This window comes from Triturus cristatus, chromosome 3_2 (assembly GCF_964204655.1).
Source record: "Triturus cristatus chromosome 3_2, aTriCri1.1, whole genome shotgun sequence".
In the NCBI taxonomy this organism is placed as follows: domain Eukaryota; kingdom Metazoa; phylum Chordata; class Amphibia; order Caudata; family Salamandridae; genus Triturus; species Triturus cristatus.
In genome coordinates this window covers 978,297,203-978,318,828 of record NC_140584.1, presented here as the reverse complement: position 1 = coordinate 978,318,828, position 21,626 = coordinate 978,297,203, and the positions used below count along the sequence as shown (strand labels likewise).

Genomic DNA, 21,626 nt, shown 5'->3' with positions numbered 1-21,626 from the left:
ATATTTGTGATGAGAAATATTAGTGTTGCCTGTGATTGATTCGATTTGCTATTTATTCTGTTTAATTTCAAGGTATTTGGCCAGTAATTTCCCAAGTTTACTTTGGCCACTGTAGAACTGAGTAAATATGTAGTTGTGGTATCAGTGGATAGTTTGTTAAATTGAAGTTTGGCCCTAATAAGTTGCTGTAAACATTGCTGGGATCTCGAGGTATAGTAAGAAGGTTGTAATTTTTTTATATTTTCAAAAAGTTGTTTGGGTTGAGATCGGGCTGATTTTTCTTTTTCTGGATATGAAGTTAATAATAAAGTCTCAAGCTGAGGCTTTGAATGCATCCCATATCATTTGAAAGGGCATGTCATCAGTGGAATTAAAATGACAGCATTCATGAAAGAATGAGGTGAAGAAGGAAGTAAATGAAGTGTATAACAGTAAGTAGTCTGTTGTTAAATCTCCATCGTGTTGGCGAGGTAGGATTAGTTAGAATGTCCAATTTTATGAAAACAGGGGCATGATCAGATGCAATTATAGAGCCTATATCTGTGGAGTGTAAGTTTACGATTAGATTGTGAGAGATGAAAAATAGTAAATCCTTGATTGTGTGTGTGTACTGGAGAAAATATGAATATTTACATAGGTTTGCAAAATCTCCATGCATCAGTTATGGTACGCTGTACAAGGGCGCGGCCAAAGGATTTGTTGAGGTTTGTTTGGAATGTAATGGGTTGTGCATTTCTTATCAGTGAACGGGTCAACAAGTTGATTGCAGTCACCAGCTAATCTAAGGTTTTCATCAGGGTTTTGCATGAGTTTTTGAGCAATATTAGACCAGATTTGACAGTCTGGAGTAGTGGGACCATATACATTAAAAATAATAATCGGAACTTTGTCTACTAACAGTTTGAATAGTGACCACCTACCATCTGCGTCAATTTTTTAGGATATCAGATGGATAGGAAGGGTTTTGTGACATAGAACTACAACCCCATATTTCTTCCCATATCCTGGATAAAGGAATAGTTCACCTATCCTCTCTTCAACGAAGATGTGATAATTGCAAAAAAAAGAAATATGTGCATGAAGTTTTGATAAGTGAGTCAGAACTCTTTGTCTTTTGATTGGAGAGTTTTTCTCTGACATTCCATTAAATCATTTACAAGACCATAAGAAAAATGTTAAAAAAAAAGAGAAGTATCAGACAATATTGAAGCAATGGAGAAGAAAGCGTGTGAATAGAGATGGAAATTGTAGTACGAGAATAAAACTGGGTGAGGTGACAAAGAGGTTCAAGGGAGTCAAGGGGGAAAAAAAAGCAAAGAATGAAAGATAATGGAACATAGAGAAAAAAAGATGAAGCTTCTGAATATGGATAGAAAAGAATATTACGATAAAAATATGAAGTAAGGGAAATGTACCTAAAGAACCTTCAAGAGGGGTGGGGAGGGGAGACCACATGGAAACGATAACATGTCCGGTCCTTAGGGGAAGACGAGGTGTAGGAAGGGTTGAAAGTTATGGAGTGGGTAACAAGCACAGGCATACACAGGAAGACAACACTTTCAAAAGGAAAGGCATTCAAAGGAGTAAGTACATATGGAAACTATTAATCCAACAATATTATTAGACTATACTATAATATGAAGGGAACAGCTACTAAATAACTGTATACAATAGTGACCATTGAGACAAACTGGAGGATTTGGGGAATGTAGGAAGGTGGCTCTTTATCTGATATATCAATAATCTGATATACCGTGTAAAGAGTCCATGGGTTCCCTTACTAGTGGACAGTTCTTGCTATGCAATCCAAAAGTGCTCCATTAGGGGGTAGTGTGGTCAAGCAGCTTTAGGCTTAACAGAGGAGTGCAAGACGTTTGCTAAGAACACGCAATGATTAATAAATGACATCACAAATCAATAAGGAAATCTGCATCAATGTATAAAATTAACACATATCTTTACACCGGTTTAGCCACCAGAATCAATATGATCAGGCAAATGCATTTTAGAAGTACAGTAGAAAATAGTTTCAGAAGAAAATGCTTAAACACAGTCAAGAATTTATCATAGCAGTCAGTGTAGAGTACACAGCGGTAACCTGCGTCACTGTCAAACAATTTAGTATTGGATGGCGGGCAGGACTGCCAATCAAAGACTGTCTGGTTGGTGATAAAAGCACACAGGCTTTTGCAAGTCGTGTGTCAACTGGTGCTTGGGGTCGAATTTGGTTTCTACTCTTTCAGAGCAGAGGTCTCTTGGCTCTCAGGACATGAGTGAAACAGGCAGTTCTCGGTTACCTTGCCCAGGGACTCTGGATGCAGGGACACATCGAATGTCTGTCACCAGATGTGCCAAAGATGTGTGCGGTTGGTCCGTCAACTAATGCTGGTTGTGCCAAGACCGTTCTGCCACACAGTCGACACCACCAAGCAGGGGATGCAGGATCACCCTGTCCCACAATATCTAGGCATGCCATCACCAAGATGGCTACCTCTGAAAATTCGTATTCACCTTGCAGTTAGCCCAGTTTAGGGGGCGGTACTAGCCTGTGGTTGCATCCCACCTTACTGTAGTGAAAGAGCCACACTTGTGGTTTGGCACCCTATGATGACCTTCAACTACCACCATTTTAACTGACTTTAGTGTGTTATTTTACCCTAGTCTGGATATGAGACGGTCCTGCCTATGCCTGCTTCTCTTCTTTCTTGTAATCCTGCTGTCTTTCAATGGGAGCTGTCGCGGAGTAGAACAGTCTTGCCAGGAGCAGAGGGTGTGAGATGTGCATTTGAAAGTGTGAGAGGGAGAGAGAGGTGTGGAATGTACTCTTTGGTCTCGAAGTGCAGTGTTGTGGGCGGTGGTGCACACAAGTGCTCGGTGTTGTGCATTGGTGAGAATTATTATGAGTTCTTACAATCGGCTTTGACATGGCTTCATGTCATCTTGCTTTCTGACTTTACCTTGCTTCAAGCTCTTTGGCGTGCACAGTGGTGCTTGCAAGTTGTTTGGGTTATGAGAATTATGAGTGCTTACTATTGGCTTTGACATGGCCTCATGTCATCTTGCTTTCTGACTTTACCTTGCTTCAAGCTTTTTCAGTGCTTGCAAGATGTGTGGGTTATGAGAATTATAGGTTCTTACCATTGGCTTTGACATGGCCTCATTTCATCTTGTTTTCTGGCTTTGCCTTGCTGCTCGCATGTAGCTGCGAAGTGGGGAGGGCAGGTGTTTTGCTCTTCACTTGTTTTTTGCTCTTCACTGACCAGAGTGAACTGGATATTATCTGTAGAATGTACAACTCTGTTTCAGAGCCAAAATACGGGAGCTTGGCCAGCCTCCGTCTTGGCCTTGACACCGACGGGTACCAGTCTGCTCGTTGTTTTCTAATGAGAAAGGGGCGAGGTTTTCTAGAAGCTTCCTCTTACGTTTAGTAATGATATTTAAGCTGGGAACTTTCGGGGGCCAGGTGGAAGTTCACCACAGACTAGACGTATTGCTGTGGAGGTGACGGAACTTGAGTCCTGATTGATACTCCTACCTGGGCTTTTGATGGGGTTCCCAAAGCTTGAGTTGGCAGGATGATGCAACTTCAGTCGGTGAGGTGTTCCTAACCATTTATATGTATATATTTTCTACTCTTTGCTATTTGTGTATATCCTGCGTTTTATTTTACTTGCTCATTTAAAAGTGTTTGATACCTGAGAATCTGCATTTACTGATATACTGATATATTTGGCCTACCCTTCCAAACATTGCATTAATAAACTTGTGTTAAATGCACCTGAATTTGTCTTTTTTCCTCCACAGTGGGAGAGTGCTGTGCAAACGTGTATTATTAAAAGGTACAGTGGTAAATTAGCCTGCCAGGTGGGAGTGCAGGGTTTGGGTGTGTCCTTCTTGTGAAAAGCACATTCATTACACTTACTAACTAAAACTGGCTTCCTCTCCTGTGAGGGGAGCCAACTTCGCATTCGGAAGGCGGTGGCTCCGTTGATGCTCTCCAGTACAAGGATGCTAATCAGCTGATCATCCTGTAGGAGGGGGTGTTATACCCTCTTCCCAAACAGGCTTTTGCTCCTGACATCCTGATAGCAAAATGTTCTCACCCTAGGAGGTCAGAAACTTGTATCTGTGGCAGGCTGGTAGAAACCAGTCAGCAAGCAAACCAGAGACTGGTAGGTTTTCAGGGGGCACCTCTGAGGTGCCCTCTGAGTGCATCTTTTGGTAAATCCAATACTGGCATCAGTGGGGGTTCATCAAGAAGAGATGTTTGGCGCCAAACAGCCCTATTTTCACTGAAGCCTTGATGTAGCTGAGGAACTCGTTTTCACCAGTGTTCAGTACATGCTTTAAGATGGCTTCTCTAGTCACTTGCTCTGGCAGCAATAGGGCTGACCAGCACAGGGGCATATCTGATAATGCAGATATGCCCTCATATATAATATTGAGTACCCTGATTTAGGGCTGTCAGACCTGCTATAGGTTTGACTTCCAAATATCATATGCAGTGGTAGGGGACATGGCATGCAGGGATGTAAGACATGTCACGTTTTCACCTTTCTCTGCAATAGCAGTCTTGCATGGCTCAGTGACGGTTCCCTTAGGGTGGCACAATTCGTGCTGCAATTCTTAAGGGACCCTCTTTAGTACCTCAGTTCTTGGGAACCAGCGTACCATTTACTAGGGACTTGCAGAGGGTGCTAAAGGTTTTGCCTATTGAGGAAACTGTTGTATAGTTTTTGGGAAAGCGCTCTGGCACTGGGTCCTGGTTGGTAGGAATCCCATGCATGTTCAGTCGAAATAACATCATGTACCAGGAAAAAAATGGGGGTACCATGTCAATAAAGGGCACTTCCTTACAGTGGATCTAGAAACCTCTAAATCTCATAAACATAAACATATAGTCTCAATGGTATACGTCCACAGAAAAGCTTGCAGCCTACTAGAATCTTCGTATGTTATTGTTTCGTTGACTTTGAAGAGGCACATGTGGAATAGTCCAAAGTGATCACCAGTGGAGTGAAATGCTGGTTTCATGCTTAAGAAAACTTTGCGTTTTTCTTCGGTACCCATGGCATAATCCATGGAGAAGTAAAGACGATGACCTGACCACAAGATTCATTTTGTCTGTTTGGCTGCAGAGATGACTTGTAGTAGTTCAGTTTATTGTAGAAAATAAAGAATTGCACCTCTAGGTTTTTAAGATGCAGGCAGATGTCTCAGTCTGTGAGCACATTGAATATTTAGTATAGGTCCATCTGGTAGTTTTAGAAGAAAGGGTTTGAAAAATGTGATAGGATCTGTGCCTTCTGTACCTTCAGGAAGGCAGTAGGTTGTTTCTTCTGTTACGATTTTGAAGGTCTTCAACTTGTTTTTGAAGGGCAAGGACTTGTGTTTAGAGAGCGTTTTCCTCGTGCAAGGGTTCATTGAAGTTTGTAATTTGCTGTTGCTGCTGGGGAAAGTCTTTCTTCCATTTGAGACCATCTGTCACTAAGCTGTGGCGCAGAGCCATAATCTCTTGGAACAGGAGGTCCATGGACGCACTTGACAGAGACTTGGTAGGAGAGGGTTAATCTTTTTAAGTCTTAGTTGATACATTCCCTGCATTTATTGTTGGAGGACCTATATTAGGAGAAGCAGAGGAGGAAAAGGCAGTGTCTTTATATACAGAAGAACTAAGGTGATAGTCTGAGAGATTGCAGAGGAATGTTTAATATTTCTGTCTGACGTATGTTTAAAGAGTGACTTTAAAGGCATGGTAACGGTACATGTAAGTATTCATTTATCCTAAACTTCCACGGAGAAATTAGCTTGAGATAAAATAATAATATAAGGTGATGCTTCTAAGTAAAATGGTGTACATTAATGAACAGTAATACGAAATTTAAGGTGCAAGAGTGAAAAGCTAATTATCACACCATTGTTTCAGAAGGAAATGAAAGAAAAAATACTTTATGGGCAGGAAAATGGCAGGCAGGCATTATTTTCCTTAAAATTGCCTGTAAAAATGAAGTTAAAGTGGAAAATACGTAGGTGTCAAACATTGAAGCGGGTTAATGCGTTCATTACCGTGGGCACACAGCTATTCACCTTTCGTGTGTGTTCTCTCTGCCCTGATACAAAATGGCGGGAGCTTCTGAGGAGAAAAAAATGTACACTACAGTGTTTCAGAGGTGCACGTCTCTCCCGGGCGCTGAAAATGAAGCGAAAGGGCGACCACCGCTGCCTCGCCTCTGCTATTGGTGCCCTGCTGAGCTTCGCACAGGCATGGCTATCTTCCTCGAGCACAAGCCACGCCCCCAACATATTTCTTTATTGAGAAGGGGGTTGGGAGCACATTGCCTCACATCCCAACACAGTTCGTCACTTTGCATTGTGACAAATGCTGTACACAGTTAGTGCCTACTTCAATATTAACTAGTTTTTCACCAAAGCTGGTGCAGATAGTGCTTTGCATCTCTAATAACGTGCTTCTAGATTTTTAAGTGTCAAAAACTGAATACACTAAATGCAGTGCAGGATTTTCATGCCAATAGGTGCTCCAGTTGGTCAGCTGAAAGAACTGGGTGCAGCGGGTTGTTGAGGGGCCGTTGTATGTGCACGGATAATCCAGCTCCAATATGAAAACTTCGCAACAGCACACACTGTGGCCTTGCTTGTCTCTACACAAAATATCCTAAAGCCAGTGTGACATTGCCTTGCACAGAGTTGTCTACAAATGGGAACAATCCACCTCTAAAGTGTTTCGTCTTCCGAAAGGCAGGACGGGCACAAAATGTCACACTTAGACTGGGTCGAGCACTCTTGGCAGAAAGAAAACTCAGGAAAAGAACGACATACACCATAGAGCAGTCTGCCGCCCCATATATTGCACCTCCGCTTGTCCCAGTTTCTCAAAAATTGTAATTTTATTGCATGCACAATACCCAAGCACTTGCTGCCTTCAATGTGCAATCAAAAGGTCAGACAAAGTTCAAATCACACAAGTGCTTGTGCACTGCAAAGTTAGGGTCCATTCATATACAAGTCCAGTACGTCTTTATTTTCATATGCCCATCATATTCAGCTTATTAGTGTAGCCTATTAGACCAACAATCCCAGCCTATTGGGGTCGCCCGTTAGACCGCTATACCAGACACCTTAGTCCGTGTACTGCACCATCTGTATAGCTTAACGCACCTCCACACATCCATACGTTACGAACAGGACTTCCACAGGTGTGCCAATTGATAAAAATGGAGCAGGACACGGACTAAGGTGTCTGGGATGGAGGCCTAATAGGGAACCCTAGTTGAATTACTTACATCAGCAGGACATAGGATAATTCGATGCAATTAAGGGACTAGGTTTACGGCGAGTGAGCACTAAACCTGATTGATACACGACTCTAACTACCCTGACGAATTTAAAGTACGAAACATGTTGGCTGGCTTTTTGATGACATCAATGAAAATAAAGACGTATTGGATTATGCACAGCTTGGATTGGACTTGTATATGAATGGATCCTAACTTTTCAGTGCGCAACCACTTGTGTGCTCTGGACTTTGTCTGATCTACAGGAAAAGAACCTTTACGAAACTGCAGATACAGTTTCCTTACTGTTGTTATAGTTGTATAGTCTAGAAAAGGTCCAAACCTACAGGTGTACCTTGGGTCCATAAAATCAACCGTAAGTAGGCCTAGACTCTTATCTCGTATCTCCCTTCCCCACACATATGCCCAATGAAGTTCTTTAAGACCAACCTTAGTCAAGCAACTCTTTGAGGGGGTCCATGCCCCAATTGTCACCTCAGCCTATTTCGATTAAGAGTGTCCTAAGACAGGACAGCCATTTGATCTTTTTTCCCTAGTCCAAAGCGACTATCTCATTGACAGCGGAATAGTAACCTTTGAAAGCTGGGGTAGTACTCAATCTTCTCCAATATTAAATTGTCCTGAGTTGGGCTTTGTTTGCAATTGCTTTAACTCCAGTTTCCCAATGCAAGGGGAGGATAGGCGTATTCTTTGGGAGGTTTAAGATGGCGCTTAAGAGATGTTTTTCCCCAATGGACCATGATGAGAGCCTCATGTGCCCCCATAGTTCGGCCCATACAAAGCAGTCCCCACTTACTTCACCTGTTAAATACTAAGTGCTGGGGAAATCTGTTTGGTTTTAGAGGAATGGTACATCCTTAAAACACCCGAAACGTAGTGGGTTATATTGAGAGTTCACTTCTTGATTTGGGGGATCCAGGTAATTTTGAAAGATAGTCCGATACCCAGGTAAACAATTTCTGTCACACTTTCTAGAAGGGTACCATCCAGGCTAATTGAGCCCTTGAAGGACCTGTGGGGGCTGATGGTCATAAACTTTGTTTTTCCCTGACTGATTACCAGGTCCCTTTCCTTACAGAACTCTGAAAAGCGATCCACAAGGGTCTGTAGGCCTTAAACCAGCAAAGCGTCATCTGCAAAATGTAATATTGGTGTACTACGACCTGCTATCCTTGGTGCATCCCCATTACAATGCTCCATAGAGGCCACTACACCATTCAGGTACTGTGAAAACAGAATAGGGGCTAACACACAGCCCTGCCCTACCCCGTGTTTGACCTTAATCTGATAGTAAGTTCCCCTTGCTGGCTCCACTGGACATTAACGAAGATATCTGTGTGTAGACGTATTAGAATATCTAAAAGAGGAGGAGGGATACCCATGTCCCTCAGCGTCTCCCATAATTTGACTGTTGGAACTAGATTGTATGCTGTTTTTAGATCCCCCAGTTCAGTTCAATAATTTATTGTTTAAGTTAATAAAAACCATAACAATATCATGTTGAAAAGACATGTAATTATTTTATCTTAAAAGCAAAGAGCAGAATCCTTATCATGTAAACACTTAAAAACGAAGCTTGATTCTGTATCATAAAATTGTCAACAGAATTGGCATTTCATCGAATGTTAACATTAAAAAACATTTTGCATTTAGAATTTCAATGGGGTTGGCGGATCGCTGGACATCACTGGACTAGCAGTAGTTAATTTCTTCGGCCATTTGATCTTCTCATAAAGTAATACAAATTTCATCAGCTTACAGGTCAATTGAGGATCTGTTGTACCAAGTCCATTGATGATGGCTGATCTTCAAGTATCGAATGCCCCTATCGTTGAATGCTTTTTTTAGTAGCAACACTCTGATAGATTTTAAAAAGGGGCAGACACCGATGAGGTGAATGAAATCTTGCCATGCTGCGACACATAAGCTACATATTTTGGAACATTTATACTCCCATGCAGGTTGATTCGCCAAACTCGATAATACCCCAAATCTAATCGCCATTTGCTTTCGTTTCAAATGAGGAGAATATGTAGTACTTGGGTATTCCGCCGGTCATGGTGATGTATTGGATTGAAGAACCATCCAAGCATGGGACCTTTTCGCTAAAGTACGTTTATCTTCTAATAATGATTGAAGCATGGCCGCTTTGTTTGTCATTCTGCGGAAGACTTGGAAGGAGGGATTCTGAGCCCAAAGTTCTGTTGTGTTGGTTTCCTTCAATGCAGTTTTCATGAATTTGCCGTAACTTGAACTTGGATCGTCTTCCTGGGCTCGCCACAAGGCATCATGTAAAATATTGGATCGGTTCTGCCAAAGTTTGTACCAGGTTTTAATTGTGGCATATTTTCTCCCTATCTCCTGTTGGATAGGACCGAATTTCAATCGGACCTGAGCCGGGATGTATTCTGAGGTAGACTAAAGCCTTTTTTATACGGCTTCGATCCACAAAAATAACATAAATATGTTCTTCACCGTCTTCCAGTAAATAATCGTGAATCGAAACACTTGACATATGGTGCTGACCTATTTGCGAAAATCTTCTTGGAGGTAGGACAGGGCATTAGCCTCCTCTATCCATTCCTCTAGGGAAAATAGTATCTGTCTGGCAATTGTTTTTTGCGAGACATCTAACAGGCTAATTGGCCTATAATTTAATGGGATGGCCTTTGGGCCTTTTTTGTGAATCTGAACTAGTTCTGCTGCTTTCCACGAGCATAAGATCTCTGCTTCCTCCAGGGTTGCCATAGTAAGCGTTTTCAGGTCGTTTGCCCAATTATCAGTGTATGCAATAAAAACATCCCCAGGGACGCCATCTGGGCCTGCAGCCTTTCCTGGAACAAGACTCTTGGTTGCCTTTCTAGTTGTTTCTATGTCAATGAAGAGGCCCGGGACCACACCAGAGATACTTGCCCACCTAACTCAGGAAGTGTGTAAGTGTATTCGGCTTCTATGCCATAAAGTGTTGAAAAGTGCTCCCATATGACAGCAGTTTGGTGTGGTTGTTCATAAACAAATGAGTGGTTTGTCTTCCATTGGCCACTAGCTTCCAAATTGTGTTAGGTCATTGGACCGAACTGTCTCAAACATGAGATCCCATAGTTGGGCATCCCAGGATCACTGCACTTTCAGTTGTATCTCTATATACTGGTCCCTCCTGGCCTTTGTTTCACAATCCCCACTTCTCAAAGCCACGAGCAAGTTGCTCTTTGCTACTCTACACTCCTTGTTGAACCATGTATTACTGGTTTTGGTGTAGGAACCAGTCCTACTTTGACCGGGCTGAAGAAGGTCCCAGACTGTAGCAAATAGGGACTCATGAATACCCCTAATGGCCCAGTTCTTATTAGCTGGGTTGCTCAGATTATGTATGTGGCTGAGGGCATTAGAGAGCGCCTCATTTATTTTGTGTGGGGTCTTAGGCCGAGGTCAACTCGTAACCATTTCAGGGTGCATCTATGGTGCGCAGTTAAGTCGGCCATTGTGCAATGAATAGCATTATGGTCACTGTTTGACCTTGTGATCACCCTCCTGTCAACCACTGAGCTACAGAAGGCGAGGTATACAAGTACATAATCAATCCTGCTAGTGTGGCCCGGCCTGTTAAATGTGTGAGATGCTGCAGGATCAGACTTAGTATGACCACTACAGGCTTCCTGGCCACAAGTCAGTGTGAGTGACAACATTTGGGCATCTACCCCGTGCATCTTTTAATGGGCGGTACGTCCAATTGCAGGATTCCCCACTCCTTGGTCTTAGTCTCTCTTATGAGTCTCCCAAAATCAACTAAGGACTCAAAGGTGGTATTAAAGTCTCCCCCCAACTAACATGAGATCATTCCGATTGTATATCTCCCTAAGGGTCAGAAAATACTTAAGTGCTGGAGACTCCCCCACCTCTCTTACTCCTCTATTGTAGATGTTATATATGTACAATGGCCGTACGCCCTTACCAGTTATGTGAATGCCCTGTATGTCAGTAGAGGCCACTTCTAATGACCTCACTTCAAAACTCCAAATTATTAGGCTGTCAGACAGTCGACCGCTACATTGTGTTGTGCTTGAACATGGAAATTCAGGTAACCCCCCCCCCCCCTTATACACGCACCATGTCTCCTGCATTAAACAAATATCGAAAAGGTCAATGAACTTACACAAATCTGGGTTGCCTATTTTATTTTTAAGGCCTGCAAAATTCCAGGACAAGCTGTTGCTCTGCTTCAGGGCAACACAACCACCTAAGGCCGGTAAAATAAGATGGCCTTCGTCTGTATAGGTCGCTGTCGGGTGGTTACTAAGGGACCAGTCCCTTGCATGGTTAGACCCCTCGTGCATACCTGCCAATGGGCTTAAGCTGAGGCAAGTTAATGGAGAAGCCCCCATTTCGTCCCTGTCAGTTGAGGCTGCTGAGAAAGCAGGTGGCGCTTGCAGTCGTAAATGGGGAGCCATGAGTTTATACTGGATTGCAGAGCCTAAAGGAAGATTTGTTTGTAGTCCCAAGCCCTCAAGGCCATCCACCAGTTGCCTGTGTCTGATTTTGAGTTCAGTCTAGTCCATGTTCAATGCTGTTAGGTCATGAGATCTTGAGGCTTGGATTATATCTTTTTTTTTTTAAAACTTTATTGTGCAGAAAACCAGCAATACAAACATGGGCCTACAACCACCAGGGCCGGCCGCTAGCACATGCATGCTAATTATGTGACGTCACAAAGCAGCGACTGATCCCCAGAGGCGCAGCAGGAATACAAAAGTTATGCTCGGCAACTCAGAAGTTAGACAGAATACTGATATTTTGAAGATAAGAAAACGAACAAAAAAGAAAAACAAAAAACTCAAGGCGAGATACAGTCTAGAGTGTCAAGCGCCGACGGGGAGACCCCACCCAACCAGGTAAAGAAACAGGAGGTCAATAAAGATGACCGGGGGGGGAGGGGGAGGCAGCGGGGAAGCCAGAACAATCAGCGTAAAGAGTACAGTATGCAAGGAACCTCAGGATCAGGGGGACAGGGAAATATCAGAAGTGTTTTCAAAAGGGGGCGTACAAATGTTACCTCGGTAGGCGTTCCACTGACCCCAAATTCTACTCCACGCCCCAGGCTTGCCCCGAACCAGATATACCGTCTTCTCCCTGAACATACACCAGTCCATGTTCTCCTTCCACACTGACACGGCGGGAGGCTGTCGGTAGCCCCAAAGCTGCGCAATATCCCTCTTTGCATTCATGTTCCCAAGTGCCGCCCACCGGGCCTGGGCAACGTTGTAATCATTCGGCTCCCATACATTCAGCAAACATCGACGAGCCTCAGGCAACAGAGCAACCCCAGTGACACACTGCATTACCGCATGCACACGGTGCCAATAAGCCGCAACCTCGCGACACTCCCAAAGGATATGAAGGAAGGTGGCACTCATACCACAGCCGCGCTTACACAGCCCATCAGAAGAAAAACCCATCGCAACCAAACGAGGACCCGTCACATACACACGGTGAAGAATTTTAAGCTGGACAAGACGGAGATGGGCAGGAATGGCGACCTCTTTCGGGGAAGACAGTTCAGACTGCCAGTCCTCGTCATCCAACTCCAACCCGTCTCCGGTCCAGGCCTCCCGAAGATGCACAAGGAGGTCCGCCCGACTGTTGATTAACTTCTTGTAAATCAAAGAAATCATACTATCGGGCAGATGACCATCAAGTATACGGTCCTCGAGTGGTGAAGCTGCGGGGATCGTGGTACCGGCCTTGAAAGCCGACAGCAAAGCGTGGCGAACCTGTGCGTACCTGAAGAACTCCCTCTCACTCAGCTCATACTCACTCTGAAGCGCCGCAAAGGACTTGACAGAACCTTTCACCCACTCTGCTAATGCCAATCATATCCCAGTTCTCAAAACCTTTCGTCGTCCAGAGGCATCCCAATCCGTCCGACGCAAACGGGGGGGTCGCTCGTGTCAGGCGATCATTCCAACGCATGGCCACATTGGCATCCTTCCACGCACGCACTGCAATCTTAGTGGGTCCCGTTAGGTTCCTCCCCGCCGTCCGAGAATAGAGCGCTCTATTGAAGTTGCCACGGGCAACTGATATTTATCCATCTCGAAAGCCGGATTTGGGCCGGGTGCATACGTAGCATGGTTGACAGCGGACAGCTGGGAGGCCCGATAGTACCTCCTGATGTCCGGGAGCGCAATGCCCCCGTCCTACAAGGGGAGAGTCAGCTTTGCAAGAGCGATGCGAGCGCGACCATCCCAAATAAGGCTCCTCTGTAGACCCTCCACCTCCTGGAAGTAGGCCGCCGGAATAATATCAAAGGAGTTCTGGAGTGCGTAGAGAAATCGGGGCAGGGACATCATTTTAAAAAGTGCCGTTCGACCGAGCGGCGACAACGGCAACCTACGCCAGCGAGCCACGTCCAACTTCAATCGCCGGAGAGGAGGAAGGAGATTATGCGCATGGCGAACCGCCGGGTCCAGCGATACGTAGATCCCCAAGTACTTGAAACCGGATTGCGAAATTTGAATGGGAAACCTATTCGGCAAGGGGGGAAGGTCACCGGAAATAACATACACACAGGATTTGGACCAGTTAATGATCAGCCCGGAGTTTTTCCCAAAAGAAGTGAGGACGTCAAAAAGGACATTAAGGGATTCACGCGGGGAGGTGAGGTACAAAAGAATATCGTCGGCGTACAACGAGACTCGGTCCTCAAAGCCAGGGGCCCACTGAATGCCCTTTATCGACGGTTCCCATCGGAGCCAGGCTGCGAGCGGTTCTAAAGCAAGAGCAAAGAGCAGGGGGGACAGCGGACACCCCTGCCTAGTACCCCTCCCGAGAGCGAAGGGCTGGGACACCCTCCCATTGACAACAACCTGAGCCAGCGGATCAGTATATAAAAGTCTGACCCAACTAATAAATCCCGGCCCGAAACCGAACTTCGCCAGTGTGGCCCAGAGGTACGGCCATTCTATAGTATCAAAGGCCATCGTGGCGTCCAAGGAAGCCAAGATGGCCGGCTCGGAAAGAAACTCCGCCCTGGCGAGAACGCCATGCAAACGCCGCAGATTGAGAGCGGTGTTCCGGTGCGGGATGAAACCAGATTGATCTGGATGAATCAGTTCACAGATAACAGCGAGGTGGCGATTAGCGAGGATCGTTGGCTCAGCATTCAGTTGGGAAATGGGCCTGTATGAGGCACAACGATCACGAGGCTTGCCCTCCTTGGGAATCACAACTATGGTGGCCAGACGCTGGTCACTAGGGAGGGAACCAAGCTCATGTGACTCCATAAACATATCACGGAGAAAAGGCGCGACTTTATCCGGACGCAATTTGTACAATTCAATGGGCAATCCATTAGGGCCCATAGCCTTACCAGTATGAAGGGAACGAATCGCGATAGCAATCTCGTCTGCTGACAACGATGCCTCCATGCACTCTCGATCCTCTTCAGACAGGCAAGGTAGCGGAATGTTCCTCAACAAGGAACGAGAGTCAACCTCATCTCTGTCGGACACCGGGGAGTAAACCACACGAAAATAATCAGCAAAGCACTCCACAATCTCACCAGGGTCAGTCACACGCACACCGCTGGAATCCTGAAGGACAGGGACCACGCGGTTCACTCTCTCCTTCTTATCGAGCCACGCAATCAGTTTACCCGCCTTATCCCCAACATCATACAGTCTACCTTGCTGTTCCCTGTACAGTGTCTTGGCAGCATCAGTAACAAGGGATTTGTATTCGAACTGTTTCAAGCCAAGGGCGTGGAGCCTATCCTGGGTGACACCCGAGTCTAGCTCAGCCTCCAACTGCAGTATTTCAGCCTCTAGCCTCACGACCTCCCCATTCTTAGCTTTCTTGGTAGCAGCTATTAAAGAGAGGGCCTGTCCACGAATAACAGTTTTGAAAGCTTCCCACAGGGACACTGAGGACAGGACAGACCCCTCGTTCTCCAGGAAGTAGTGGTCGAGCGACTTAATGAGGCTGTCGCGAGTACTGGGGTTGCGCAGATACCAAGGGTTAATAGGGGCGATCCGCCCGCCGCTTGCGTCCTCGTGTCAAAAAGCAGCCACACAGGGGAGTGGTCTGAAATGCCCTGGGCCAAGTGCCTAACCTCCGGGGAGTTCCAACAACATCCGGCCAACATCAGAGAAAGTAGAGGTCTGGAGGCCTGGAGGTCTGGGGGAACATATATCGTAACCAAGGAAAGGGTCCTGCCCTCCCACCTCCCAGTTAGGGCAGCATAACGCCCTCTGTCGTCAAGGATGACATTATCAATCTCTAGTGGGAGGGAAGACCGGACAAGAATACCGACCCCTCTGGAACCAGTGGTGAACCCAGAGTGTGCAACCAATCTGTATCCCCACCTGTTCATAGCATGACACACATTGCCAACCAAATGCGTCTCCTGCAGGAGTATAACATCAGGAGTCAAACAACGCAAATATTGCAATACAACACCCCGTTTGATACGATCCCCCAATCCATTGACGTTCCAAGATATCAACCTCAACCCACTACCCCCCATCCCCACAAAAGTAGCAGGAGTCTCCCCCCAGAGAGCAGGACACCAGAAGGAAAGAAAAAACCAATATGCCGCCTTGAGAAGAGAAAACACAAACACCCCACCCAAAACCCATTACAACTCCCCCCTCCCTGCACCCCTGCAAACAACAAAACCACCCCAAAATGCAGTGTGCCTGTCGCCCTAACAATCCCATTCTACAAAAAGACCCCGGAGGAGGAGAGAGGCCCGTCTCCACCCTCCACCCAGACGCGGACTACTATCAGACAAAATATACAAAAGAGGTAGAACCCAACTGAGCAATGTCCGATTATCAAGGTTAGGGACCGAAAAGTAACTTCTGTGGAGGCTCACTACCCTCGGCACCACCAGGATGCCCCGTTCGATCGCCCCGGCCAGGCAGGGAATCCAACCAGTCACTCACATTGTCCGGTCGTTCAAAAAAGAAGGTCCGTTCCTCATGTTCCACTCGAAGCCTGGTAGGGAAGAGCATGGCATACTTCAAGCCCAGGTCCCGAAGACGTCGCTTAACTCCCTGAAAGCCCATCCTCTGTCTCTGCACAAGTTGAGTGAAGTCCGGGAAAAAGTTGACAGAGGAGTTTTCAAATTTCACCGGGCCGTGCACCCTCGAGGCCTGCAAAATCGCATCACGGTCCCTGAAATGAAAAAGTTTAGCAATGATAGGCCTCGGGGTGAGCGCCAGGCTTGGGCTTGCCGCCCGGAACACGATGTGCACGCTCCACAGCGAAGAACTTGCTGAGTCCAGAAGGGGCAAGATGAGTAAGGATTAGATCTTCGACCAGGAGGTCAACAGAACCAGTCTCGGGATTCTCCGGAACACCTATGACGCGGATGTTGTTGCGTCTTGCCCTGTTCTCAAAATCGTCCAGCCGATGGGACATCAAGTCGTTGGCTGATTTCAGAGCGCCAAGGTCTATTAGAAGTCCCGACACATCGGCCGTGAGGCTGAAGGTCTTCAAATCCAACGACTTCACCTTCTCGTTAGTTTTGGACAGGTCAGCCCTGATTAGAGTGACGTCAATGGCGACCTTGTCAATTTTATGAGCCAGGGCCTCATACTGCTGGCCGATGGTCTCCTTCATGCCGGTGATGGCGCCCATAATGTCCTGCAGGGACAAGTCAGCAGGGGCAGATAGGTCTTCTCTGGCGTCCTCCGGGGTACTGCTGGAAGGCCCGGTGGATCCTTTGGCTTGAGTATAGCGGTCCATAACATTTGTCTGGAACTGTCCCCCACGGAGAGACGTCTTGGTCTTCCGCTTCTCGGGTTCACCCCTGCCCGCCATGGTGGAAGATGCACCCCGGAGGGGCCCACAAGACCGAGTGAAAATGGCCGCCGGCAGGTCGGGCACCAGCCGGCGAAGAAGCTGGCTCGTGGGGTCCGGAGAGAGGCGCGACTTGACCCAGTACGCTGTGATGAGAAGGCAGCGATGACCACAGAAGGAGGCTGGATTGGTCCCCGGCCGAGCGAAACAGGCCCTCAATCAGACCACGCCAGAAACCGAAAGCGAAACCGAAAGTGGGGACACGGCAACTGAGGAGGTCCCAATGCCGTTGTTGTTCAACTACGCCCCGGCTCCACAGATCACCAAGTGCCCGGCACGGCCTCTAGGTGGGCCTCAAAAGTTCAAAATGCCGTAATTTCGGTCGCCCAAGTCCGATTCAAATTCTGGAAAGAGTTATGGGCTCAGTCTAGGTTCGCCTTCGAAAGCCTGTCCAAGAAATTAGGATATCATCAGGATAATTTGCGAGGAGCGGCGAGGGTCCGGGGAGCCCTGTGCTCACGCGACCATCTTGGATGCGCGCTAAGCTCCTCCTCTTGGATTATATTTGATGGAATTATTGAGAAACATTTGTGGACGTGTCTAATCAAATAAATACATTTGATATTAAGGGATTCTCATCCTCTTTTGCCCCTGCTCTTAGTTTTGGGACATTTGACAGGAAAATGTTTGGTAGGTTTCCAATGGGATCTCTAGTAGCCCTATTACTGCCCACCTCTTCCCTTGGCTTTTTTGGGCTTGGCCTAGTGTCTGTGGTATGATGGTGTCCTATGATGGAAGGTTGTAGTAAAGATGCAGGGGCCCTAAGTTTGGGAAAGACCCTCCTTGAGGTGTACTGGGCACAGCTATTGGGGCATTGGCTGCAAGTTGTGACTGCGGGTTTTTACTATTCCCTGCCCTTACCACCCGACCCTTTGCACTTTTTTGCCAGTTTTGTTAGTCTGTAGGCGAATGATAGGAGGAGTTAGGAAAAGACCCCTCTGGATGTTTGCAGGGGGTTTTAATTGCCCTGGGGCCCCCACTTTTTAGTCTAAGGCAGAGATTTGAGCTTTCAAGTCGCTGACCTCTGCTTGTAAATTCTTAACCACAATAAGCACTGCCTGAAGATCCCGGCCTCCCTTGCGCTCACATTTACAAGTTGCACATGCACCTCTACTAGTGTTCGTTACATTAGAGATTTCAAAGCACTGCTACTGGAAAGATTAGAAAGAACCTCATATCTGTTTTTACTAACAATGACAGGATCCAAACCCACATGGTGCAATGATTTGCCCAAAGCATGGTGCGAGGAGGCCTTCTCTGAAGTGTTTCAGGTGGTACTGGGTGCAGAAAAAGCAATGTCAGCAGGTGGACCACCAGTGAGTGTTGGTGAGAAGTGTTTAGATCTGCTTGAGAAAATCGGTGCGATTTTACCAAGGGCTGTAGCTTGGGGCTGGAGCCTACCCTTGCCCCCCAGGCCCCACCAAAAACGTTTCCACTTCCTCTATCAAATTGTTAGTGTCCTTCAAGTGTTGAACTTCTTTGTGAGGTGCCAGCTGCGGCGAAGGTGGCAGTTTTTGAGCATTTCAGCCTTTTCCCTGCCCATTAGTTTTGCCACATTCACAGGGATCTCACCAAGGAAAGGGCTTGCAATTCCTCTGCCAGGCTATTAACCCTGGCGGGTTCCTTCAAGCCTCATTTATTGCTGCAGCTGTGTCAGTCAGGCTGTAGGCCAACTGTACTCTACCTTCTCTAGGGTCCCAGCAGCACACCTATGAAACCCAAAAAAGTATCCTGGGTTACTCACCCAGATCAGCACGGCCCCCTCCAGGATTGTCCTGTGTGCACCATTCTCTGTGGGTGGCACCTCTGTGTCCCTCCAGGCCGCTTGTATAGGTCAGTGCGGTCCCCTCTGGTCTTGTCCCGGATACGCTACTCTGCTCATGGTACCTCCGTGGCTCTCCAGACGTTGTCCACCTGGAGCAGGTACCACTAGAACCCTGTGCTCCCAGGTCGTCAAGGGCACAGTGATCAGCCGGCAAAGCGCCCTCTTCCATCCGGCTGTCCCCAGAAAGCCAGCTGATGCTCCATCTCTCAGTAGGCCCAACTGCGTAGGCTCTTTCACAAGGAACACACACCACTCGCCTATGTTTTAGAGTCTACCAGATCTCAATTGCACCTAAGTGGGTTCTACTAATCCTTACATGTTACCCCCATGAAGAGGGACACAAATGTTGAAAGCTACAACCCACTGGTAATAGTCTGCACATGTTTAAGTTATACCAGTGATTAGTAACCGTGACTTTATTGCAGTTGATAGGGACAAACCCTTCTGTAGTCTGACACACAAGTTCCTTGGCTGGTGCCAGAATTAGCAAGGCTGGGTAGAGACACTGGGAATCAATATTTGCATTTTGTAAGGTTGCATAGGCCTGTTCTGCCATTTCAAGGCACTTTTTTTCATTTTCTCCTGCAGAAGCGTGTCAACAGTGTTGGTGGGGGTGAGGGGGTTGCAATTAGTTCAGTCATCAGCAATGTGTCCTGGCACAGTAGTTGGTGATCTAACTTCATATCAAGTTACCATAGCCAGAGGTTAAATTCACTTGTTATCCAGAAAAATATTTTTTTGAAGATCATGTGATAACCTAGGAGTTTTAGCTTACGTTTTTAGACACATGTTGAGACTTGCATCATTTTACGTTTTCAGACTCTACAATGTATAAACGCACCCCTGTTTGAAGTCCTCCATGTTCTGGTCAGTCCTCTGCATCACCACGTGGCACTCATCGGAATCAAAGGGATAATGGTGCTAGAAGTGCCAAAGCGCTGGGGGAAGAATTCAGAATTTCAAGGAGGTGAAAAGACTGTCAATTGCCGGTAAGTGTTTATTTAGGTTACATAGGACACAAATACATTACGACACACTTCATGATTAGGAGTGGGGCAGCAAGGACAGATGAAACTAGCCTCCAAAGTTAAAACAGATCAAATGCTTCTCGCCTGCAGCCTAGGAGTGTTCATGCCACTCTACTAGCAGGCTGGATTCTAAGCAAATTCCAAAATAACAGTATGCAAATTCCAAGTAATAATAGTATATTCTTTGAATCTCATTGCTGCTGGGTGGGAGGTAAAAAGATTATTTTTAGAAACTTCAAGGCAGCTGGGAGAACACAGTAATCAATAATCACAAACATGTTATAAAATGCTAATTTGTGAGGTGATAGTTTTAAAAATGTGCATCAGGGTTCTGGAAATGTTTTGTGTTAACGAATTTCCCCTCAACAAAGAAAGCGGAGACTAACATGAAGAAACGTTATATAGCTATAAAGTATCTGAAAATAAGATGTTTTCTAAATTTATAGGTAGATGCATCAGCTATTTCATACATAAAGTGACAGAAATTGGTTAAAAAGTTGCACATCTGTTTTTTATTGAATTTTTCTGCGAAGGGGTCTAGAAATTTAGGTTGTTAATGGAGTGTTTTAGGGTTCAGACTTGAGGTAATATTGTGTTAAGGGATTGTTAAGATGCACTACTAGATGACAAGCTTGGTGTCTCAGCCTAAGAATATGATCTGCACTTGGATAATAGTTTTTGCGGTACTAAGTTCTAAGTGAAGTTACGCTTTTATGAGAAGTGAGATCATGTGATATCACTGCTGTCCAAAGATATCTCTTTTTACACATTCATTTCAATGAGTACATTGGCAACAGTCTTAATGATATTTTCCTAACCACCATAATTTTAAAATCAGTTACTTTTAATAAGCTCGTAATTCATTTACTAAAGAAGGAAAAAACAACCAGCTTCTATTTTAGACACCATGAAATCTTAAATGTGCAGTCCTATTTTTCTTTATCTTTGTTTCCATCCAATCTCATATTTATAAACAAATACATTTTGCTGCTTATCTTTTATCTACAGCACAGCTTCAAATCAACCATTCCTCAGTTCGACCAGATTCCAAGCGCAGAATGGCCTTTAATAATTTTCACTGTTATTACAGCCACATATAATTCATGGTTTAAATCAAAACCTTTTTTTCCAGCAGAGCCAGATGGCAATACCTCGCTACTATGCTGCCTTTGTACGTAGTTGAATGCTTTGACAGCAAACACGTTTCACATTCTAATTCTTGCTGTTAATTAACACTGAAGATGTTTCTTTCAAGGAATAGTTTGTGTAGCTGTTTCAAGACGTCATTTTAGTTGAAATCGCTGTGCATCAAGGAACAGGCAATGTTTTGTTGCATACTTTAATGCCCCTTTTCCGCAGGAGTTACCATCCTGGTCTTTTAAGGTTCCACTAATCTCTCAGCACAAGCCCTCACTCAAATGGATCCTTGAAATCATATATTATGTCTCCAGTGAAATGGTTGGTTGGAATTACCGTCTTTCCCTGGCTCTTTATGTAAACACAAGGAGATGATGGACAGAGTGCTGAAACTTTTCAGACACTCACCCCCAGTCACAGATCCGGGTTGAATCCATCATAGTTCTTTAGCTCACTTCACCA

The 21,626-nt window shown here is 45.7% G+C and overlaps 1 protein-coding gene across 1 annotated transcript in view; it reads left to right on the top strand.

Annotated features, from left to right (window-relative positions):
- NUP88 (nucleoporin 88) overlaps window positions 1-21,626 on the top strand; it is a 262,426-nt gene that overhangs the window by 5,050 nt on the left and 235,750 nt on the right. The window contains exon 2 of the mRNA XM_085649559.1: window positions 19,819-19,988. Coding sequence (XP_085505685.1) covers window positions 19,819-19,988 — 170 coding nt within the window. The remainder of the gene's footprint in view (window positions 1-19,818; window positions 19,989-21,626) is intronic.